This window comes from Mobula hypostoma, chromosome 19, assembly GCF_963921235.1.
Source record: "Mobula hypostoma chromosome 19, sMobHyp1.1, whole genome shotgun sequence".
NCBI lineage: Eukaryota > Metazoa > Chordata > Chondrichthyes > Myliobatiformes > Myliobatidae > Mobula > Mobula hypostoma.
The window spans coordinates 43,906,203-43,931,215 of record NC_086115.1 but is presented as its reverse complement, the minus strand read 5'-3'; the positions used below and the strand labels follow the sequence as shown (position 1 = coordinate 43,931,215).

The 25,013-nt window shown below is 38.6% G+C and overlaps 1 protein-coding gene across 1 annotated transcript in view; it reads left to right on the top strand.

Moving 5' to 3' along the window:
* tcerg1l (transcription elongation regulator 1 like) overlaps positions 1–25,013 on the top strand; it is a 598,955-nt gene that overhangs the window by 357,865 nt on the left and 216,077 nt on the right. The window contains exons 6-7 of the mRNA XM_063071197.1: positions 19,612–19,703; positions 22,011–22,099. Coding sequence (XP_062927267.1) covers positions 19,612–19,703; positions 22,011–22,099 — 181 coding nt within the window. The remainder of the gene's footprint in view (positions 1–19,611; positions 19,704–22,010; positions 22,100–25,013) is intronic.

Here is a 25,013-nt window from a genome sequence, read left to right as displayed (position 1 = left end):
TGGACCTGAAGTTTTCAAATCTTTCGAAGGAAAAATAGCCGGTGTTGGCACTTGGAGAATATCAACCCACCATTGGTCTTAAAGGTGATTTTGTTATCTACAGTTGTGCTGAGGTACTTGAATTTTCCAACACACTGTATCGACTGGCCACTTATTTCCAGGGTTGGGACAGGGTAGTATTGTTTTCTGAGTTCCACTACTATTTCCTTAGCTTTACTGGGGTTCAGGTCCAGTTAGTTGTTTGTGCACCATCCAGCAAATTTATTGATTTCCTTATTGATGCAGTCATCAGAGTTGGTAGTGTCAAAGATGACTGTATCGTCTGAGTACTTGATGTTCTTCATGCCTGGGTGTGAGCTTCTGCAGTCATCTGTGTACACTGTGGACATGACTGGTGAGATAACCGAGCCCTGTGGTGCTCCAGTTGCTGTTTGCCTGCTGGTGCTCATTGCATCTCACTTTCTGATGTCTGTCTGTGAGAAGGGAGAGGGTGAGGAGTATGAGGTGGGGGCTTACATTCATTTGCTGTAGTTTGTGTCCCTATAATGAGACAACCAGAACTGAACATAATACTCCAAGTGTGCCTTATCGTTGTCGATTTTGTTCCTTCTCACACTTGTGGCAGTTTGGATGATATTTTTTCCCTTTCCATAGCATTTGAGTGTTTTTTTATGAGGCTAAGTAGCCAGCTCAATGCTTAACCTAGCACAGATGGAAAGCGTGCAAGGAGCTGGCCAGATTCAAACTCGGGACTATTTGGCTCAAACTCCAGTGCTGATGCCTCTACACCACTGGCTGGCTAAGTATGGCCTTACCAGAAGTTGATAGAGTTGCAACATTATATCACAGCTCTTGAACTCAAACCCCTGACTAATGAAGGCCAACACACCATGCAATGACCAGAATGGGCAAAGAAATGGCATGTGGAATAGAGTAGGGAAATATTGGTCATGCTCTTTGGTAGAAGGAATAAAGGCATAAGCTATTTTCTAAATGGGGAGTAAATTCAGAAATGCGAGATGCAAAGACACTTGGGAGTCCTCATGCAGGATTCCCTAAAGGTTATCTTGCAGGTTGAATCAGTGGTAAGGAAGGTAAATGCGATATTAGGATTCATTTTGAAAGGATTACAATATAAAGGCAAGGATGTAGTACTGAGGCTTTATAAGGCATTTGTCGGACCACACTTGGAGTATTGTGAGTAGTTTTGGGCCCCATCGCCAAGAAAGGATGTGCTGGCATTGGAGAGGATTGAAAGGATGAACCCAGAAAAGGAAGGGTTAACGTATGAGGAGTGTTTGATGGCTCTGGGCCTATACCCACTGGAGTTTAGAAGAATGAGCGGCGATCTCATTGTTTGTGCACCATCCAAGAAAGGAGCTTAAGAATGAAATTAGGAGAGCCAGAAGGGGCCGTGAGAAGGACTTGTCAAGCAGGATTAAGGAAAACCCAAGGCATTCTAAAGTATGTGAAGAGCAAGAGGATGAGCTGTGTGAGAACAGGACCAATTAGATGCGACAGTGGAAATGTGGACATGGAGTTGGAGGAAGTAGCAGGGGTACTTAATGAATTCTTTACTTCAGTATTCACTAGGGAAAATGTCCTTTGCAATTGTGGGGATAACTTACAGCGGACTGAAATGCCAGAGCATATAGACATTAAGAAAGAGGATATGCTGGAGCTTTGAAAAGCATTAAGTTAGTTAAGTTGCCAGGACCAGACAAGATATACCCCAGGCTACTCAACAAAGCAAGGGAGGAGATTACTGAGCCTCTTGCGATGACCTTTGCGTCATCAATAAGGATGGGAGAAGTACTGGAGGATTGGACAGTTGCAAATGTTGTTCCCTTGTTCAAGAAAGGGAGTAGAGATAACACAGGAAATTATAGACCAGTGAGTCTTACTTTAGTTCTGGGCAAGTTGTTGGAGAAGATCCTGAGAAGCAGGATTTATGAGCATTGGAATGACATAATCTGATAAGGTGTGGTCAGCATGGCTTTGTCAAGGGCAGATCATGCCTTACAAGTCTGATTGAATTCTGTGAGGATGTAACAAAACACATTGATGAAGGTAGAGAAATGGATGTAGTGTATATGTATTTCAGTAAGGTATTTGATCAGGCTCCCCATGCAAGGCTCATTCAAAAAGTAAGAAGGCATGGGATCCAAGGAGACCTTGCTTTGCTGATCCAGAATTGGCTTGCCCACAGAAGGCAAAGGGTGATTGTAGATTGTTTGTATTCTGCATGGAGGTCGGTGACCAGTGGTGTTCCACAGGCATCTGTTATTGGACTGCTCCTTTTTGTGATTTTTATAAATGACCTGGATGAGGAAGTTGAAGGGTGTGTTAGTAATTTTGCTGATGACACAAAGGTTGGGGGTGTTATGGATAGTCTGGAGGGTTGTCGGAGGTTACAGCAGAACGTCGATAGAATGCAGAACGGCTCAGAAGTGGCAGATGGATTTCAACCCAGATAAGTGTGAAGTGGTACATTTTGGTAGGTCAGATTTGAAGACGAAATATAATATTAATGGTAAGACTCTTGGCAGTGTGGAGGATCAGAGAGATCTTGGGGTCCATGTCCATAGGACACTCAAAGCTGCTGCGCAGGTTGACAGTGTTGTTAAGAAGGCATATGGTATGTTAGCATTCATCAACCATGGGATTGAGTTCAAGAGCAGTGAAGTAATTTACAGCTATACAACACCCTGGTCAGACCCCACTTGGAGTATAGTTTTGGTCACTTCATTACAGAAAGGTTGTGGATACTATAGAAAGAGTGCAAAGGAGATTTGCAAGGATTGGATTGTATGCCTGGATTGGAGAGTATGCCTTCTGAGAATAGGTTGAATGAACTTTTCTCCTTGGAGTGATGGAGGATGAGATGTGACCTGATAGAATTGTATAAGCTGTTGAGGGGCATTGATTGTGTGGATAGCCAGAGGCTTTTTCCCAGGGATGAAATGGCTAATACGAGGGGGCATAGTTTTAGCGTGCTTGGAAGTAGGTACAGAGGGGATGTCAAGAGTAAGATTTTCACACTGAGTGTTGGGTGCGTGGAATGCACTGCCGGCAGTGGTGGGAGAGGTGGATACAATGTCTTTTAAAAGACTCTTACGTAGGTACATGGAGCTTAGTAAAACAGAGGGTGATGTGGTAGGGTAATTCTAGGCAGTTTCTGGGGTAGGTTACATGGTTGGCACATGGGCCAAAGGCCCTGTAATGTGCTGTAGATTTCTATGTTCTATTTCTAAGATCTCATTGAAACCTATTGAATATTGAAAAGTCTAGACAGAGTGGGAGGGAATATTTCCAATAATGGGGAGTATAGCACAAGATAATCCAGCCTCAGAATAGGAGAATATCCCTTAGAACAGAGAAGAGGAAGAATTTCTTTAGTGATTGGGTGATAAATCTGTAGAATTCATTACTGCAGACAGCTGTGGAAGCCAAGTTTTGGGTACAGAACATTTATAGTGGTTGATAAATTCTTGATTTGTAAGGGTGTCAAAGTTTATGAAGACAAAGCTGGAGAATGGGATTGAGAATAGTCTAAAGCAACCTGACACTGTTACCATAATTCTGTTTCACAATCCTGCAACCTTGCACTTCAGTAGTGCCGGACTGGCAGATTATCAAGGCAATTGAAGATTAATCTTATTAATGTACTTCTATTTCACTGTTAGATGTTATCCATCCAATAAACCTGGAGAGTTTAAAAAGGATATGGGAAAACAGAGCCCCAATGTGTTCAAACAACGTACAAGAAATGGGGCTCCATTTTATGAAAGCACTGTAAATAGGCTTCTGTAGGTTTAAAGGGAGCATGGGGATTGAGGTCACAGTGAGCCAAACTATCGGCATTTTCAAACCATTAGATAGCAGACATTGCAGTATTAATAACATAAACTTGTATAAATATCAGGATCTTTAGTCGCTTTTGGAGATCCCTATACTGTATAATGTTGCATCAGTTTCAAATATAGAAATCTCACTATTACATTCTTGGCCGTCAACTCTTAAAGTGAAACTAGGCAACATTCTTCTAACTACCTGAAAGTTGCTGCTTAATAAATGGATGATGCAGTGTTGGAAGATGAGATTTGGGAAGTGCTTCCAAGAGGTCAGATGACCTGGAAAAGCCAATGTAGAGCATAGTCACAAGAGCTCCTGCAGATACTGGAAATCTTGAGGAACACACACAGCGTGCAGGAGGAACTCATCAGTCAGGCAGCATATATGGAGAGAAATAAGCAGTCGATGTTTCAGCCCAAGACCCTTTGTCAGGAATGGAGACGGAGGGGAAAACGCCAGAATAGGAAGGTTGGGGTGCAGAACATGCTATCTCTATAAAGAGTGGACAAAGGTAATGCAGGGCTACCACCAAACACTCTGCATGGGGATTGCCATGGAGGTACTGGTCAGAGTTACAAATGCCCACCCTTTCCGAAATTTGCGATGCAACAAATGCTCATATTCCTGCGTCTGCTCCTGTCAGTGAGATCTTTTCTCCTAAAGTATAGAGTTTGGGTGACCTCCTTATTGTAGTTATGATTAACGAACTATGAAATATGGCATTGATCAGCCTGATCGACCCCATTACAAGCATGACTATGATCTTGAATCTAGGCATTAGTGTGAATGTACTCTGAAGAAACAGTGGGACATAAATGTCAGTGATCAGAGAATGAAGTTTGATTGTTAGCCCTTTTAATGGTACAGTTTCTGTAGGAATAGTGTTAGTAAAGGTGATTATTATGTGGGTAAATAATATTTATTTTCCAGACCAATGAGATTGAAAATCATGCCGGACACAAATTTCATGTTGTACTACTGTTGATGTCATTTGGGAAAATTTTAAATTGGAGAAAAGTAGTAACTCGGGAAGGACTAGACTCTTTTTGGCTCAAATTGTTCTATGTTGTAAATAAAGTGACAAGAGACAGATATAGATCAGAAGGCCATCAACAACAAGCTGTTACTAGAGCAAATATCCTGTTGCTATCAGAACATCCGACAAACGTAGCATGACTTGTGTTTTAAATGCCGTGAATGAATTGATATGCTTTATGCATGGTTTGGCATTGCTGACTGTGAAGAGTACATGACTCCAGGTTCAAAAGTTCTCCTCCTGATTCACCCATTTGGATGAAAAGTACATCTGTGCACTGCCTTTATCCATATCAATTGTTAAAACACTGTGTTTTGCTTCCTCTCGAGGAAGTTGTTTTGCTATATCAAGGCCAGGAACAATGCTGGAAAGCTATACCTGCATTTGAATTTGTCAGACATGGGACACTTCCACAGGCAAGCCACTGAGATTTTGGAGTCCACAGCCAGCACTGATTAATAGTTTAATCGTTGAGCTATCTGAGTACTTGTTCACTCACTCGATACGTGCACATCTGAACCAATTTCCCATCATCAGTTAGTTGGGAGGCATTCATTCTCAAAGTTCAAAATTCAAAGTAAACTTGTTCTCTAAGTACCATGTAATATCCTGAGATTCATTTCCTTGCAGGCATTTACAGTAGAAAAAAAAATACAACACAATCAATGAGACACTACACAAACAACGATCATACAAAAGAAGACAAACTGTACAAATAAATAGATAGATATATACATATATAGGTTGATAGATAGATAATGCTGAGAACATGTGTTGTAGAACCCTATATACGTTCCTGTTATTATGTTGTATAATCATGTCCCCTTTGTGAAAGAATGTCAACTATGGCTCTGTGGGTTTCCTTCAGTGCTCTGGTTTAATTTCACATTCCAGTGATGTGCATTTAATAGTTTAGTTGACCATTGTAAATTACTACTATTGCTAGGTAACAGGAGAATCAAAGGGTCAATGATGGCTAATTGAGAGAGAATTCTTGCAGATTGAGCGTTCAACGTCCAAATGTTTACCGAGAGCAACGCAAGTTATCTGAATCACAGAATGCAGCATGCTTAACTTAGTAAAAATATCACCATATTTGTTGAAGGGCCATTCACATGAAGAGTTTTAAGGATAAGGCTTAACGTTTTGGACATTGCTGAGGGGTTTATTTTGAAGTGTGATTTTGGAAGACCAACACCCTTTGTAAGAACATTCTGGAATTGATTATTTAGATTCCTAGAGCACTCTGTATCGTATTCTGATGATATGATTGATTCTGTGTCTAATCAAAACAAACTGCATGAGACGCGTAATGCCATGGAAAGTTTCTTTTTGTTTTAGCTGGAATCTGAAGAGCGTCAAGTGCTATTTCTAGTGGTATATACTATAACCATTTCATTGTGCAATATTCCACAGTGAATGGAATCATTCCAGCTATCGCAGCAATGGGTGGATAGATTAGATAGGGTAAGCGTGTGTGCACAACTCCAGCAGTGGTAGGGTGACATTACAGTGATGAATTACAGAATGCCATGCATTTAAATTTAGTATTCTGCATTCTGCCAAAGTAATGGCTTTTGTGAAGAGATTGTGCTCCTGCAATGTGAGGAGAGATAGAACATTACAAGTTAGCTGTCAGGAGGTACCAATCATGTGAAAACATTAACTCCAGTAAAAATGTCAGTGGAGCATAATTCTTGGATAGAGAAGCTGTAACACCTTAGAAAGCTCCTGCATCGAATGCCGAAATACGAGAAGCACTCACAGCTGGAGGCAGGGATAATTTTGCTTCTCTGAAGGTGTTAAGAGGGGATACGGTGCAGGATGTTAATGAGCCCACCAGGAAGCCTTCACGTTTGCTCGTGCTACGTCCCTGTTTGGGGCTGGCAGCGGTATCTTCGTCTGTACCTGGGGCTCCATATGCAGTCTTTGTAAGTGCTTGTGAAATTCCTGAAACATCACTCTCTCTCACTGCCTCCCTGCAACACAGTACACCGCAGCCATCACACCAACTAGTAGGTTTACCAGTGCAGAGTGCACAACAAAACAAAGCTGCCTGGACTGAAGAATTTATTGCACCCAACAAAATTCAATATCATGTTGCATTCTCAAACCATTAAGGAGCATTAAAACAATTCTCGGAATCAGATGGCCCAGTCCTGCTCTTATTTCCCAAGTTCTTAGAATGATGATGTTTGAAAGCTCAGAAAATTAAAGAGCAGCTGTGTAGCTTGCATCTGATGCCTTTCCTCACAAACAACAGGTCCTTCTATCAATGGAAAATATACACAAACAATTCTCCTCGATCTCTGAGGGTTTTAGACTCACTGCCCTTCCAACAAAAACATAACCAAGATACTGGCAGATACCATGTTCTGAATAATGATGCAAAAGTCATGCCCTTTTGCTTACAATAGTAAATTGAAACATTAGTGCATCCTTTGAGAGCAAAATTTGGCACATCTGTTCTGTTACTTCCCCACTGAATGATAACAATCCAGTGCACAGCTATTATGCTGAGGAAGATCATAGATTGCTTTGAATTTTTGAAAAGGTAATGCTTTGTCTGACTTCCTTGTGCTTCTTTAAACTCACATTTCTCCTTCAGGTATAATGATCACAGTGGTAACTGGAGCCATCTTTGTTTCTATGCTTGAGAAAGATTGCTTGAACTCTGCATCTGACAGTGTGTTCTGTTCCTTTAATGACAGATTTTAAATTTTTGGTTCCATTTATGAAGCCTTAACCCCTTCCATTTTGTTAATGGCCCCTCCATAGACATCACGGTCTATGGCAGTCATCAGAAAATATTCAGAATTTTCTTTCTAATGCCACTGCAATCAGACGTCATGGAAACAGATCCCTTTAGTCCACTACGTCTGAGCTGACTATCAAGAATCTGTCTATACTAATCCCATCTTTATTCTTCCCTCATTCCCATTCACTCACTATCACTTTCCATATGTCTTTAGGATGGGAGAGGAAACTGGAGTACCTAGAGGAAACCCATAGTCTCAGGGACAATATGCGAACTCCACAAAGAGAACACTTAAGAGAAGGATTGAATGCAGGTTGCTAATTGAGTGAGGCAGCAGCTCTGCTGGCTGCAGCACGGACCTCCCAAAGTCTCTGAACTTCAAACAGTCTCCACAAAATTGATGTTGCTTTGGTTTTGGTCCTCTACTGTAATCACAGCTGCTTGTCAATATCTGTAATGAAGTGCGTTGAGGGGTTTTACTACACCAAAATTGTACATGAGTGCATGTTCCAAATACAATAATACCTCCCCTTTGTTAAAGTTGTCTGTTGGTTTCAAAATCCTGAAATAAATTATGCAATTTGGTTATATAACTTTTAACATAGCAGAAACATTAATTCATAGAAGTGCTGATAAATATAATTTCAAAGCATATGACCAAAAGCTTACTGAGATGCTGAGTTAGGTAGGTTTTAAGCAATATCTCAAAGAATGAGCAAAGAGATAGAAATGTTTAAGGAAAGATATGAAATCTAAGCAAACTGAAGTTTAGAAAATGCTATACTTAAAAAAAATGATAGTTTTGATTGTGCGTATCATTGTGCCGTCTGGAAAATACCAGATCCTTCTAGTATTTCTCTCATGTTGCTCTGCAACTCTGCATATTATTTTATCAAAAAGAGGAACTTGTAAAGAACATCTATACTACATTATTATCTGATCTTTACCATATTCTTGCATATACAAATGTCCCATGTACAAATGACTGTTCTTACATGCTTTAAAAGATCTTTGTTGGCTTCTGGCTGTACATGACATTCACATAAGACCATAAGATATTGGAGCCGAATTAGACCATCTGGCCCATCGAGTCTACTCTGCCATTCAATCATGGCTGATCCTTTTCTCTCCTCCTCAAACCCAGTTCCCGGCCTTCTCCCTGTAACCTTTGATGCCATGTCCAATCAAGAACCTGTCAATCTCTGCCTTAAGTATACCCAATGACCTGGCCTCCACAGCTGCACGTGGCCACAAGTTCCACAAATTCACCACCCTCTGGGGAAAGAAATTTCTCCACATCTCTATTTTGAAATGTTGCCCCTCGATCCTGAGGCTGTGCCCTTTTGTCCTGGACTCTTCCACCATGGGAAAACATCCATTCCACATCCAGTCTGTCTAGGCCTCTCAACATTCAAAAGGTTTCAATGAGATCCCCCCTCATCCTTCTGAATTCCAGCGAGAACAGACCCAGAGCCATCAGGGGCTTCCTCTGGACCCTCTCCAATGCCAGTACATCTATTCTCAGATAAGGAGCCCAAAACTACTCACAATACTAAAGGTGAGGCCTCACCAGTGCCTTATAAAGCTTCAGCATCACATCCTTGCTCTTGTATTCTAGACCTCTTGAAATGAATGCTAACATTGCATTTGCCTTCCTCACCACTGACTCAACGTGCAAGTTAATCTTTAAGGTGTTCTGCACAAGGACTTCCAAGTCCCTTTGCATCTCAGGTTTTTGGATTTTTTTCCCCGTTTAGAAAAATTGTCTGCACTTTTATATCTACTACCAAAGTGCATGACCATGCATTTTCCAACATTGTATTTCATTTGCCACTTTCTTGCCCTTTCTTCTAATCTGTCTAAGTCCTTGTGTATCCTACCTGCTTCCTCAACACTACCTGCCCCTCCACCAGTCTTCATAGAAACATAGAAAACCTTCAGCACAATACAGGCCCCTCCACCCACAATGTTGTGCCGAATACATACATATTTTATATCTGCAAACTTGGCAAAGAGCATCTGTTCCATCATCTAAATCATTTATGTACAGCATAAAAAGAAGTGGTCCCCACACTGGCTGCTGAGGAGCACCACTAGTCACTGGCAGCCACCCAGAAGAGGATCCTTTTATTCCCACTTGCTACTTCCTACCAATCAGCTAATGCTCTAACCATGTTACTAACTTTCCTGTAACACCATGGACTCTTAACTTGGTAAGCAGCTTCATGTGTGGCACCTTGTCAAATGACCATATGTAGCAAATGACGATATATTTTTTCAAATTTGCGATCGTATAAAGTAAGTTTGCTGCCTTGTTACTTGACGTTATAATTTTTATTGGGCTGGTGAGTTTCAAGGTTTCATAGTTGCTAAGCATTCTTCTGTTTACTGTATATGGTGAAATTGCAAAGAATCTGTCTAAAAGAAAAAGAAAAAAAATCTCCTTCAAGGCAATACATTGCCATTGATTTAAGCAGAAACAACACTATAGGTAAGGCAAATAAATTTTATACCAGTGTTAATGAATTTCCAATATTCATCACGTTGCACTGTTTTGGTGAGAAGCAAAAGTAAGATTATTATGCCTTTATTTAGCAGCAAATAAGAACTCTGTGGAGACCTTGAGTGAAGTAATTTTAAAACTGCAAAAGAACTTAAGGTGTATCCATCAGTGCATATTGATGTATTATTGCTATTCAGTTGGAAATACAAACTGACAACTTGATAAGTGGCAATCACCAGATTTAGTAAAAGGCCACATAATAAAAGTTCATATTCTTGTGCTAATTTCTAATTTTCTGCCACTGAGGTAGTCAATATATTTCTTTCAGCAAGTCAGAAAGCATTACTGTTGGGAAAAACAAATAAGGAAGAATATGGCTTTATAGTTAAGTAATCTGTAATTACATTTTAATTAATGTATTGCTCAGCTATCTTCAATTCCTCACCTTTGTCTTGAAAACACAACATATGCAAAAATGTTCGGAAGCCAGTTAAGATATTTGGTACGATCTTCATGTAGGGCACAGACTCAGCCCCACCCTACATAACAACAGAGCTAACCTGTCGTGGGGAGCTAACAGATGGCAAGAGCCTCCTTTGAGAAGAGAAGGATGAGTAGCAAAAGATGATCAGGCTATTCTCATCAACTCCTAAATTCAAGATCTGTTTTGTTTTGGCAGATGGTTGGTAGCAAATAAATCAGCTTCTGAGATGCAGCATTGGTGGATGTGGAAGGGAAAATTACTTTTTGAATGCAAAGTAGATTTAAAAGCAGTTGTGTAAATATCAAATACCATATTAATTACATGATCTGAATAAATGTTGCAAAATGCTAAACTACAATTGCAAGATTTTATATCGAACTCAGAGTTACATGTACAATTTCATAATTCCCTGATGTTCACAGGAGACTTCTGGGCTAAAAATACTGTTGTCTTATAATTTAAAAAGTGTAATTCCTGAGTTTTATTTTATTGCTTAATACAACCACAGTTCCTTCAGTGATTTGTAAGAACAGGTTCTATATTCATTTTTTTTTACTGAGTTACAATTGTTAACACATTTTGTGTAGTAGACAGTGTCTATTTCAGGGTAAGTGTTCACCTTTAGTACTGTCAGCACAAAGCTTCGTCGCAACATATCATACCATTATATCAAATAGCATTAATTCAACTGCAGAAATTCTATTCTGACAGCCTTTCATAAAGTTGATAATATTTTATTTGATGTTTTGTTCCCATTTATTTCTAAGTGCTTCCAACACTTTGCTATTCCCTTAAAGTATCACCTCAATATTTCTCTTCCCTTCACAGCATGCCTCTGATCTGCTAAAATGTGTGCAAGGAGCAAAGTACTATATTAACATAATGCAATGTGCAGAGAATGAAACAATTCCAACACCATTGCTAGAAAGGGTGGCACGGTAGCATAGTGGTTAGCACAATGCTACGCAGGTTCAATTCCCGCCACTGCTTGTAAGCAGTTTATACGTTCTCCCCGTGACCGCTTGGCTTTCCTCCAGGTGCTCCGGTTTCCAAGATGTACCAGTTAGAAGGTTAATTAGTCATTGTAAATTGTCCCCTGATTAGACTAGAATTAAATTGGGGGATTACTCTGCGGCACAGCTCAAAGAGCCGGAAGCTCCGTGCTCAATAAATAAATAATGTATAAACAGCAATATTTATTATAATATTGTGTGAATTTTATTATTTAACTCAGATTAGATTAGTTTATTGCCATATTAACCAGAGTGCATTGAAATTGTTTGCTTTCGTGAAGCTCACAGACTTAACAATATACCCAATAAGTACAATAATGAATGCAAAAGAGTGGAATGGTGCAAAGATTGTTGTGGAAATTTAAATGGGACAAAAAGGGATGCAAACATAGTAGTGGAGAGGAAGCTGTTCTTTCATTGAACATCCAGGCTTCAAGTTCTTGTATATTTTCCCAGAAGACAGAAAACAGGAAAATGAATGGTCAGGGTGCCAGGTGTCCATGGTTATACAATTAGCCTTCCTAATGCAGTGAACCATAAAGATGGACTGGATAGACAGAAGTGACAAACCTGTGATGAACTGGACTGTAATCAACACTTTCCACAGGTCCCATTGCTCCAAAGCAGAATAGTTGCCATACCTGGTTCAGATACCACCTACCAGGATGCTTTCTAGAGAGTCCGTAGAGGTTCGAGAGAATGCTTATGGACTTGTCAACCCTTCTCAGTTGCCTAAGAAAGTAAATATGTTGATGTCAGTTCTTGATCACTGCACCAATGTGAAGGGACCAGGTGAGATTGATGGTAATATGGACACCAAGGAGGTTGAAGCTGTCAACCATCTTTACAGCAGCTCCGTTTTTGAGGACATAGCCATGTTCAACAACCAACACTTTCATCTTGTTAGGCTGCTGTTTTGATACCATGATGCAAAGTTAGCAATCTCTAACCAACAACACTGGCAACTCTGGTGACTTAAAGATCAAGTTGGCCCTATCAAGAATTGCAATGGGTCCTCAAAGCCTAAACAATACCAGAGGGTATCCTCATTATTTAATTCTGATGCAATTTCACAAACCACTAAATTAATATATCTAACTTATGATCATCTAAATTAAATCAAAATGATCCAAAGGTCCTTTGGATCAACAGACTGCTTTAGAATTAGCCCATGTATTGATAATATATAATTCTATAATTATATGAGGATTTGAGGTTTCGTGATTTATCTCCTGTCTTATCTATCAAAGTACATTTATTATCAAAGTATGCATAAATTATACAACCTTGAGATTTGTCAGCTTACAGGCTGCCATAAAACAAGAAGCCAATTTTAAAACAAAGACCAATACCCAATGCACAGAGAGAGAAAGAAGAAAACAACACACTGTGCAAGCAATAAAAACAAGCAACATCATTCAGAACAAAATTGAGTCCATAGACACGAAGCCTGAAGCAGCTACAGCAGGCCCATAGCCTCATTTTCTGTACCTATCTGTCTGTCAACCATCCATATCTCTATCTGTCTATTTATCCAATGTTCCATCGTGAACATCAGCCTGGCCGGATATACCAGTAGATAACTGGTATATTAAATTGTACTAACAATGCTCAATTACCTCAAATAAAAATGCACTTCTCTGAAAGCTGAATTTTTTTCCATTCTTTTCAAAAAGCATGAACAATGTTTGGGTCAATAGACATGTGTCAATTTCACCTTACAAAATATCTCAACGGATAAAGCAAAGCTAACATTTATTTAATATTTTGCCTGAAATTGCTGAACTTAGATGTAATATTGATGAGTTGGTTTTATGAAAATTGCTTGTAATACTCATTGATAATTTGAGGTAATATCAAGCTGTATGATTTATAATGTGCTTAATTTTACTAATGAAAGACAACGTTATTTTTCAGTACATAATCATCCTAGTGCAAGCCATCATTTTTCTCCACAGAAAAAGAATACCTACTTGCTGTGTGATGTACTGCCTGAATTATAGACTTGGAAGTTTGATGGCATCTTGCCAGCTTTTGGGTGTTAAATAGGATCTTAAGTTGCTAATGTGTCGAGCAGGAACTGCATGCTCATTACAATTTGGAATTGTGCCACCTACCATATCGGTATCAGGAAAATCATCACCATAAATCCTTAACATGTTATTTTTGAGCAGATTATGCTGTCAAATTAAAATATATTGTATTACATGAGTTGTGTGATGCCTGCGGTGAAGGGTATAACCTTTAATGTTTAGTTATAGATGTTTATAAGTACTTTTCATGCACTTTTATGCATTTTTGAGCACATATTGAAAATTGCTGGTGCTATTTCTACTTCATTATTAAAGGCAATATATAAATAACACATACAATATATATCCTACATCATGTGTTCAGAATCTCATCTGATTCTTTTGCAAAAAGAAAACCCTTGTCAAATTAATATTTCTGTAGACATTGTGCATCTAGATTGATTTTGGTTTAATATGCCTGTAGCCCAGCAGGAATATACCTAAGTAGCCTTAACTCAAAAGGAAACAGGCACAGGTAAAGACAGGACAAGGGAAATGGTTGGTAATTTATCCTCAGATGTGGGAGAAGTCCAGCCCCACCTTCTTGATATAGTTGAAAAATTCACATGTTTTTTTTAGATTATGAGAACACTCATAATCTCATGATGCATTCGTTTCAATTTAGGAAGGAATGTGTTTACTAATGTAGCATTCATAAATATCAACGTCAATGTTCAGAATTCATAAATATTTTTGGTTTTTGTGATGTGTGAATGCATTTTATGACTTAAAAATAACAGCAAAGCTATGAATAGTTAGTGAAAATAAAAACTGATGGTTCAATCTAAATCAGTACCATTAAATAGAAAAGACAGAGAACATATTACCTCTCTATATAGAACCCAGCTAGATAAAATGATCAATAAAATTTGTAATAGTAGATGTGTAGAGAATGCAGGAAAGCCTTCAGAAGTAACATTTTCTCACATCTGCCAATCTTCTTAAAATAATTAATGCTAAGACTGATGAATTAGCAAGATGAACAACTAAATTATTGTAATTTGCCTTTCAACTGCAGTGTTGGTACAATTATTTACGTGTATTTTGATTGGTTAGTGACTTTAATTAAAGTTTCCTGAACATCTTTTCACTGAATGAGACCTGTGTCCCCATGTTGTTAATATTAGAACCGATAATACACAGTTCCTAATTTATGTGATTACAATTCAAGTATAGATTTTTTATAAAGATAAAAAAATTATTTTGTCAAATTGACAATTGTTTAATTTTGAACATACATCTAATATTGTGTGTTTCATATGATCAATAAATCAAATTTTATAGAATGGATGTATTACAAAACCTAACATAAACAACGTAATCTATTACTGAACTGAAAATAAATCACAGTAAAGGTTTAACTCAGAGCAAATCTATTACTTGTTAATATGGCAGCGTAATTTTTCTTCTAAAGTGACATTGAGAAAGAGCATATAAATAACACATCAATCATTATTTATCTCTCTTGAATCAACTTAGATTCATCTTAACTTCAATGATACATGTAGGTACTTTTCATCATTTTAGATAAACACAAATCTGAAAATATAGTGACTACTAAAGTGAAACTGGTCACAGATCTTGTAAAACTACAGATCACGATTCATAAATAGTGCAACATAATAATTAATCACCATCACTAAAATTGAACCACATAAAAATATATAATGTGGTTGAAATTCCACTCTGCAGTATCAATGAAGTTATTTAAGAATTTCCAGGGTAGAAATTCGTGATCATCAGAATTATATCTAAAACATTGTTGATGTTTATGAGTTATGGGTCATTTAAAAAAAATTGTGTTACTGTTATGGGTTGCCCTTGTGAATGTTTTTTTTCCCCTGAGAGTTATTCCTTTTCTGCTGTTTTGTGCTGAATCTTGAATAATTTTGTAGGTCAGGCTGACAGCTATCAGGACCTGGACTGAACTTAACCAAATGTATTTATATAATATCAGGCACAGAAATTCTTAGCACTTGTTTTCAGTAACTGGAGAATAATAATAATAATAATAATAATAATAATAATAATAATAATAATAATATTGGAAGCCTATCATGTAGCACCATTTATAATACCCAAAACGTCATGAATGGAGAAAACACCATAGTGAGGAGTGGCCATTACAGAGAAATGGTGAGAGGCAGATTGCATGGAGTATATGGTGTTTAGTATTGGGTGTCAGAGGTGATCAGTGGGGAGAAGACCAGGAAGAAAGGGGAAAGATTAGAGAAAGGGTGGGGAGATGATCATGGTTAAAATGAGGAGCATGGAGAAAACCTGGGCTATAGCAGAGAGGCGAGTGTTCTGGAGAGATGAGTAAGCGGCCTTGGAAGATGACTGTATGTGAGAAAGCAAACCATTTGCCGAGCATTTCAGTCAGACTTATTTAAATAAATCTTTCTCCAATTATCATCAACATATCACCTGCAGCACCGGGGATCCCAACACATTCAACCACTGCTACATTACCATAAAGAATGCCTACTTTTTGATCCCTAGATCGCATTTTGGGATATTTGATCATTTGGCTCTCCTCCTCCTACCTGCATACAGGCAGAAGCTAAAGAAAAAGGGTCCAAAAGTAAGGACAATGTCATCGCACGAGGTGGAGGAGCAGCCATGGGATTGCTTTAAGTCAGGGGACTGGACCATTTTTAAGGACTCAAAGGATCTGAACAAATACACCACAGTTATCACAGACTTTATAAATAGTCATAGATGAGTATGTTCCCGTAAGATCATTCAGAGTCTTCCCCAACTGGTAACCCTGGATAAACCATGGGATCTACCATCCGCTGAGGGCCAGACCAGTGGCATTCAGGTTTGGCCACTGATCTCTGGAAAGCTATGAAAGGGTGAAGTGGCAATTCTGGACCAAACTTGAATCACTGAAGGATGCTCGACAACTATGGCAGGGCTTGAACTCTATCACCTTCTTCAAAGTGAAACCAAGCGAATTAGATGACAACAAGGTTTTGCTCATAGATGAGCTCAATACCTCTTATATGGGCTTTGATCATCTGAACTAGGAGGCACCTTCACAAACTCCCATAGCCCCTGATGACTCTCTGATTTCATTCTCCAAGGCCACTATAAGAGCATCCTTTAGGAGGGCGAACACATGGAAAGCATCCTGGCTGGAGAAGTCATCAATATCTTTAACCTCTTGCTTCTGCAGTCTGATGTACACACCTGCTTCAAGCAGGCTTCAATTATCCCGGTGTCTATGAAGACTGTGGTACTCTGCCTCAATGACTGTCATCCAGTAGCACTTACCTCCACGGTGATGAATGCTTTGAGAGGTGGTGATGAAACAAATCAACTCCCGCTGAGGAGGGTCTTCCAACCACTCCATTTTGCCTACTCTCACAACAGGACAACAGCAGAGGCTATTTCATTGGCTCTTCATTCAATCCTAGAACATCTGGACAGTAAAGATGCTCATCAGGATGCTCTTCATTGACTGCAGCTTGGCATTCAATTCTATCATCTTCTTAATACTTATCAATAAGCTTCAAGATCTAGGCCTCAATGCCTCATTGTGTAACTGGATCCTGGATTTTCTCACTTGAAGATCCAGAAAGTTTGGATTGGCAATGGCACCTCCTCCACAATCACCATCAGTACATTGCACTACATGGCTCTGTGCTTAGCCCTTGCTCTAATCACTTCATATTTATGACTGTGAGCCTAAACAAAGCTCTAATGCCATATTTAATTTTGCCGATGCCCCCACTGTTGTTGGCCAAATCAAAGGTGATGATGAATCAACATATCAGAGGAAGATTGGAAATCAGGCTGAATGGTGCCACAACAACAACCTTGCCCTCAATGTTGGCAAGATCAAGCAGCTGATTATTGACTTCAGGGGGAGGTAACCAAATGTCCATTTGCCAGTCCTCATTGAGGCAATAGAGGTGGAGAAAGTCAACAACTTTAAATTTGTCAGTATTATCATTTCAGAAAATATATCCTTGGTCTCTCACGTAAATGCCAATGCAAAGAAAGCATGGCAGCGCCTCTACTTTCTTAGAAGTTTGCATAGATATGGCATGCCATCTAATACTTCAATAGATGTGTATTGTCGGGCTGCATGACAGCCTGGTATGGAACCACCGATGCCCTTGAGTGGAAAAGCCTACAAAAAGTAATGCATACCCACACCACCAGGTTCAGGAACAAATATTACCCCTCAAACATTAGGCTTTTGAACCAGAGGGGATAATTTCACTCAACCTCACTCACCCCATCACTGAACTGTTCCTATAACTTATGCCCCCACTTTTAAATACTCCATCTCTTGTTCTCAATACTTATTGATTATTATTATTATTAGTAGTAGTAGTAGTAGTAGTAGTAGTAGTAGCAGTCTTAGTAATTTTTCTTTCTTTCTTTTTGTATTTGCGCAGTTTGTTGTCTTTTGCACATTGGTTGTTTGTCCGACCTGTGGGTGCTGTCTTTCTTTGACTTTATCATGTTTTTTGTAGTTACTATGAATGACCACAAGAAAATAATCTCGGGTTGTACATGGTGACACGATATATAAATTTACTTTGACTTTGAGATCAAGGGATTGAATAAACAGCTGAAGTTACTGGAGAGAAGATTGTATAATTTAGGGGAAGGAAGGATGATCACTCCCGATACAAAGATTAAATAGGATCAGACACCTTGTGCATAGAGACGCAATTCGCATATTATTTCTCATGTATCATATTTCTTCACTGCCTAGAAGATGGCCATTCAACCCATCAACTCAATTCCATTCCATCAAGTCCACTCCTCCACTTACCTGTTCATCCCCACTCTTCTGATTCTACTGGTCACTTGATACAGATACGAACTGTCTCTGTATCCAGCACCACAACATTGATCCATCACATAAGCCCAGAAAAAGAATCAGTTGCTCCTGTATACCATTTGATATTACTGCATTTACCAAGAAACAATGCATGCACCATAATTGGAGAGCTAAGATAGAAATTTAAATTGGTGTAGTGGTACAGCAGTTGCTCCAGGGGTCAGGTTCAATTCTGACCTCAGAGATTGTGTGGGGGCCACAAGATCTCTTTGTGACTCTGTGCATTTTTGAAGGGTCCGCCTTCCGCATCCCAATGATGTGATGGTTGATGAATTATCTGCTTTAAGTCATCCCTTGTGTCCGTGGGTGCTGGAACTGACTTGATGCACCAACCTACCTTCTCCTGTGTCATTGGCAAATATGAGAAATAGTATATGAAATAGGCCTTTCAAGCATAAAATGATTGAACAATAAGATTTGATGTAACGTTCTGCTGTGTAACAAATATAAACTTTGCAAAACGACCAACAGAGAGCAAAGTGAACAATTACTGGGCTGCATTCATAATGAAATAATATAATAATACCCATTCCACACGATGCAAACCTTAAGCAATATTGAATTGAATGTAAAATTCTCTTCTGATATTTATATTACCTGCATATATGCATGACTATTAGGAAAGGACCTTGTAAATTATTTTAAAGCCGCAGTAAATATGTTAAAATGTGCAATTATTAATTTATTAGAAAGAAAAGGTAAATACTGATAAATATATGATTGGCTACAACATGCATTGTAATCTATAACTGTACCAGAACTTTTAAACAAGGAAATAATTAAATAGAGAAATGATGTAAAGGCTACTGACCGTGAGGTGAACTGTACTGAACAACAGGATAAGTAATAGAATAAATTAAATTTATATACAACTATTTACAAAACATGTCTAAGTAAGTAAAACATATGAACTCAAAACTTTTAAAGGTACCCTGGTTATTTTAACTTGGCTTAGAAGAAAATAACTTATATTCACAGTTGTGGATTTTGCTATTTTAATGTAATACCATTTCTTTTTATTCACAGATAAAGAAAGAGGATCTTGCCAGCAATCATGTACCAGGGCTTCCAATGCAATTTCGGGAAGGAAAAATGAATCTAATATGAATTCAGAAGAGGTTTGTTTTAGTTCTACTTTTAATTTCTATATTAATGTAAATGAAAATTTTAAATTATTTTGAATATGCAAAATAGTTGCAATTTAATTGGTAGATCAAGAAGGAACAAACTTGGAATTGTATACAACAGCTTTGACAACAACCAAAACAAGAGTAGCTTGTATGTAAATAGCAGCTCTAATATAACATCTGACAATACATATTCACATGCCACCATTAGAGATGGTATGGCAAATAAGCAAGGCTTGGTTTCGGAGCACCATAAAGGAGAAAGGTTGTAGAGAGTTAAAGAGATTTCGGGAGGAACCTCATGAGTTAAGAATCTCAACAGATGAAGGATTGGCCACAGCTGGTTGAGGTAAAAATTTAGGGATAATAAGGTCACCTATGAGAGGGAATGCTGACATTTCTGGGCTGTTAGGGGTTTTAAGTTCTTGGAGATGGGGAAAAGGGGAAAAAAACAACAGACTGAGGGGGAATTTTAAAGTTGAGGTATTGATTAAACTGAAACCTGTTTGGATCATCCTGCACATTGGGCAGCGAGTGCCCAATGAAAAGTGTAAGTTAGGACACAGGCATGAGAATTTTGCATAACTTCTATTTTATGGAGCATAAAATGAAAAAGTGTATTGGAATAGATAAGCCCTGAATGAACAAAGACATATTTGAGCAGAAAAGAATCATGACAATTGAGGAGATAGACAGCATTTGGAGGGAGAAATAAATGATCCAAAACTCTTCACCTAATCAGATATGGCAGTGAATCAGAATGGCTGTGCTCAATTTCAGACAGGCGCCTGAAAGTGGGAATTTGCAATATGCACTGAAACCAATAGCTGTGATTTACTGTTTATCTGGAGGAAATTTCTGCTTCATTCAATAGCAGCCAACAGTCTGACAATTTATAACAATTTAGACAAAGGAGGTGCGGTAAGGTAGTGCTGGTGACCTCGGTATATGCAGTATGTTGAAAAACGTATGCTTCCGTGTGAGGTTCATGAGTGGCAGTAAGAGGATTAGAAATAGAATGGGATTTTAGAAAGATATTTAGGGGATATCAGAGGTAATAGTGTGCATGTTGAAAAAGAAGCATTTCCCTCATGAAAATTTGACGAGTAAGAATGGAAACCAAGAGAATGATTCCGCCCTCCTGGATAACAGTAGAGACGAAAGAATAGTAGAATGTGATCAACCATATCAAAGGCAGTAGTCAGACAAAGAAGGATAGATTGAGTTCTGCAAGAGCTATTTTACTGGTTTCGGAACAGAAACCTGATTAGAGAGATACGGACAAGAAAATGATAGGTGAAAATTGGTCTCCAAAGACTGTGAAGAGGAAGGAAAGTTTTTATTGATTCTTTGAAGAGACAGTTGACAAAAGCACATTTTAGAAAGGGGTGATGTTGTTGGGGAGGTAGAACCACTCATAATTTGTGCAGACTTGAGGACCAGGAAGGGAAAGGAAGTACCCCATACCTTGGCAAAATTGCTTAAATCTATTTGCAGTTGGTTAGCTAGAAAGTAGTTACTTTCCAGTAATCAGCACTCTGAGAAAAGTCTCTTTTCTTTTAACCATAATCAAAGATAATGGTTTATTGACTTCTTGTTTAAATGTCATGAGATTGAAGCATTCCTTTAATGGTGGTGGAAAGACGGATGCGGTAGTTGGACTCAGCTGGATATGCCAGGGAAGATAAATCAATGAAGGCACCATTATGCTGATCTCCCTTCCTAACGAGTGCCCTTAACCCTAAGTTTCATTAAAGTTTATAACATCTGCCATACACAGGATAATATTCTATCTTTTTTTTATTCTTCCCTGCATTGTGAGAATTACTGAATTCATGTACACAGGGCTTCACATGACAACTTTGGTGTACATGTGTTTCACCTCATGCTAACCTAACCTATAACCCAGCCCTCCAGTTACTCATGAATTAACATATATCTGAACTGTTGCTTACAGACAGACTTACAGATACATATGAAGAATCAGCTGTCTTTTAAAGATAGATGTTGCAGACAGCTAGCCAGAGTACAAAGTGTTCAGATGAAAAGAAAATACTGTCGCCATTGTTCTATTCAAAGATTACTCTTCTCTTTCTTCCCAAAAAATATCATTGCTCATTTTTAACCTTCAAGTCAGTTATAATAAATAAATTCTTGCATCATATAATTTCCATGGTCAATCCTTAACAAGTCATTTTCACAAAACTACACCTAGAGCATTTAAGTTATTGCTGATTTTGACAGATTTGACAAAAATCAGTTGTATTTTACTGACAACTCATTTTTTTTTACATTAAGAATGATATTAAAAAAGCCATTGGTGAGAAAGAAACAGTGCGTCACCAAACCAAACCTGTGGCATCAACTCCTGTACCAGGATCTCCTTGGTAAGTCCAAACTTTGACAATAGCCAATTTTTGTTGTTTTTTTCAGTGAACCCTGTTCATACATTGAAATCAAAAATGTTTGCTTGGTTCTACACAGGGTCTAACCACGTAGTTTGAATTTTTGTTTTTATTAGTCAGTTATTTAGATTATGAGAACATTCAGTCCTCTTTTATTGTCATTTAGAAATGCATACATGCATTAAGAAATGATACAATGTTCCTCCAGAGTGATATCACAGAAAACAGGACAAACCAAAGACTAACACTGACAGAACCACATAATTATAACATATAGTTACAGCAGTGCAAAACAATACCATAATTTGACAAAGAACAGACCATGGGCATGGTAAAAAAAAGTCTCAAGTCCCAATCGACTCCCGAGTCCCCGATAGCAGGCAGCAAAAGGGAGAAACTCCCTGCCATAAACCTCCAAGGCACTGACAACTGCCAATGTCTTGGAAGCAGCCCACCACAGCCGACACCGAGTCCGTCCATCCGAAAACTTCGAGCCTCCGAACAGCCTCTCCAATACAGCCTCCCGAGCACCATCCTCTGCCAAGTGCCTTCGACCTAGCCCTGGCCGCTGAAACAAGCAAAGCCGGGGATTCCGGGCCTTCTGCTCCAGAGATTCCGGTTACCACACAGTAGCAGTGGCAGGGAAGCAGCATTTCAGAAGTTTCTCCAGATGCTCCTCCGTACTCTCACATCTGTCTCCATCAAATCAGAGTTGTGACTGGTCCCCTACTTGACAGATTACAGATATCATTCACCGGAGAGGCCGCGCATGCGGCATCGCACTGCCATCTTCTCCTCCCCCTCAGTGCATATTGAGTGCATTTCAGTGCATATTTTTATATTTCTTAATCAATATTTAATGTGATTTGTCTGTATTTCCTTGTTGATATTGAGTTGTTGTTCTGAAGAAGTTAGAAGTACATGCATTAACTTTATAGTTATCGAACAAGTGGTGCTGAGTCTAGAATCTGAAATCAGAAACAATGGTTTCAATCTAATTAACTTTGAAGTTGGCCCTGTCAGTTGTCATACCTTTCATGGAAGTTGAAATTCCTCTGCATCACTATCAAAAATCAATTGGTAAACAGGTAGAGTGCAGTCCCATCAAATGTTATTGATAGCTTTTTGGAGCTTACAGCTCAGGAGTGCATCACGTGATAAACTGCATTTAATAGAGAATAACAGATTTAGCTAGATCCCCTCCAACAATATTCTGTCCTGTGCACTTGCAAATTATCTCCTCCACATCTTTCATTCCTGATTCCTGAGAAAGTTTGTTCCTGATATTGGGTGTAATAATAGACAAGCCAATTAAGTAGGTCTTTGAATAATAACTGGATTGGCTGCCTCCTCACTGGTCAGAGATTGTTGGTTTTTCTTTTAAACTTGGTAATGTATGTCCCCTCCTCTTCTATCTGGAAGCAGATGAACCAGTTGACAGTTAATGAATCCTGGCAACTGAGTTTCTCCTGAGTCAATAACTGACAAATCCCCTATGCTGTTGAAAATATAACTGTTGCAAACAGAGTTTTATTTTCCCTTGACCTTTCAACGATTTTGTCTATTTCAACATAATAAAAGCGTTTCATTTTCAGGCCCTCTCTTCTTATTATTTTTGCATCATCATTTCTCAAAGTAGTAAATATCAAATCCACTTCAGAAGAACAGATAACCAGCAATGCTTCATGACATAAATGTGTTTGACAGTGATCATCAAGCATAAATGTATGTGTTTTAACCAGTGTGGCCAGTGGAAGGTTTATCATGAGTACAAAATTAAATTTTACTAAAACAGGTAAATTAAAGAAATGTAGCCTTAAATACACATGACAATGATCAGAAACAGTATTAATGTGCTTTCATTCATTGAATATCACAAACCAACATCGGTGTAGCCTTTTTACCTAAGACTCTGGTTTTGTGCACTGTCTAAAGTAATGCTGAAAACCACAGATCAAAGTCTGGTTGCCTGAAAGGTCATTGGTCATAGAAAACTACATAAATTCCAATTATCGATCTGCATCATTTCCCATAAAAAATGTGATTCCTTAAGTGCCACAATTTGGGTATTAATTTATCAAAGTGAAGTATTTCATAAATATACTTTGACACTGTGCATGGGATGGTAACATTCGCACACTAATAAATGCTGAATGCACTAGGTAGTAGCCAATTTATATTGAATCCCGCTTCCAAAATTCAGTACTATTGAAGTCAGTGGATAAAATGAGGGAAGCAGAGTTCAGAACAAATGTGTTGCTGCAGCAGATGACAGATTCCTATCTCTTTCGATCGCCATAAGATCCGTCGCGACCAACTGATAAAGTGATGGAAGGCTAATGCATCAAAACTCTATTGTTTGTAGGATAAACCAACATCCTTTCAGAGATTGTAGAATCAAATTGGGCAAATAGTTGTTAATGATAAATACATCTGGTGCTTTCGTTCCCATTCATTTTTGGGTCCATCTTGTGACAATGGCTGTGAACACTTTCTTGAACCCTTTGCTTACACAGTACCTTTGCAAACAGAGTTGCATGAATTCTAGATATTGCTCTACATAACATGCAATGATATTTGAAGAATGCTGGAATGACTGTCCTCTGGTATTCAGCACTATCTGCTTCTGTGCGAGCTGTAACTCCAGTCACTTAAGTGTTTTGCTTTGATGACCACTTAGTGTAATTTTACTAGAATGCCTTGATAGCACGCTTTGTCAAATACTGTGTCGATAGCAAGGCCAATCACTCTCGCTTCACCTCTAAAATTTAGCTTTTTAGTCAATGATTTAACAAAGGCTGTGTGGAGTTCTGATGCCAAGCAGTCCTGGCAAATCCTAGCTAGGCATTGTTAAGTAAGTTATTGCTTGGTAGCACTGTCGAAGGCAGCTTCTGTC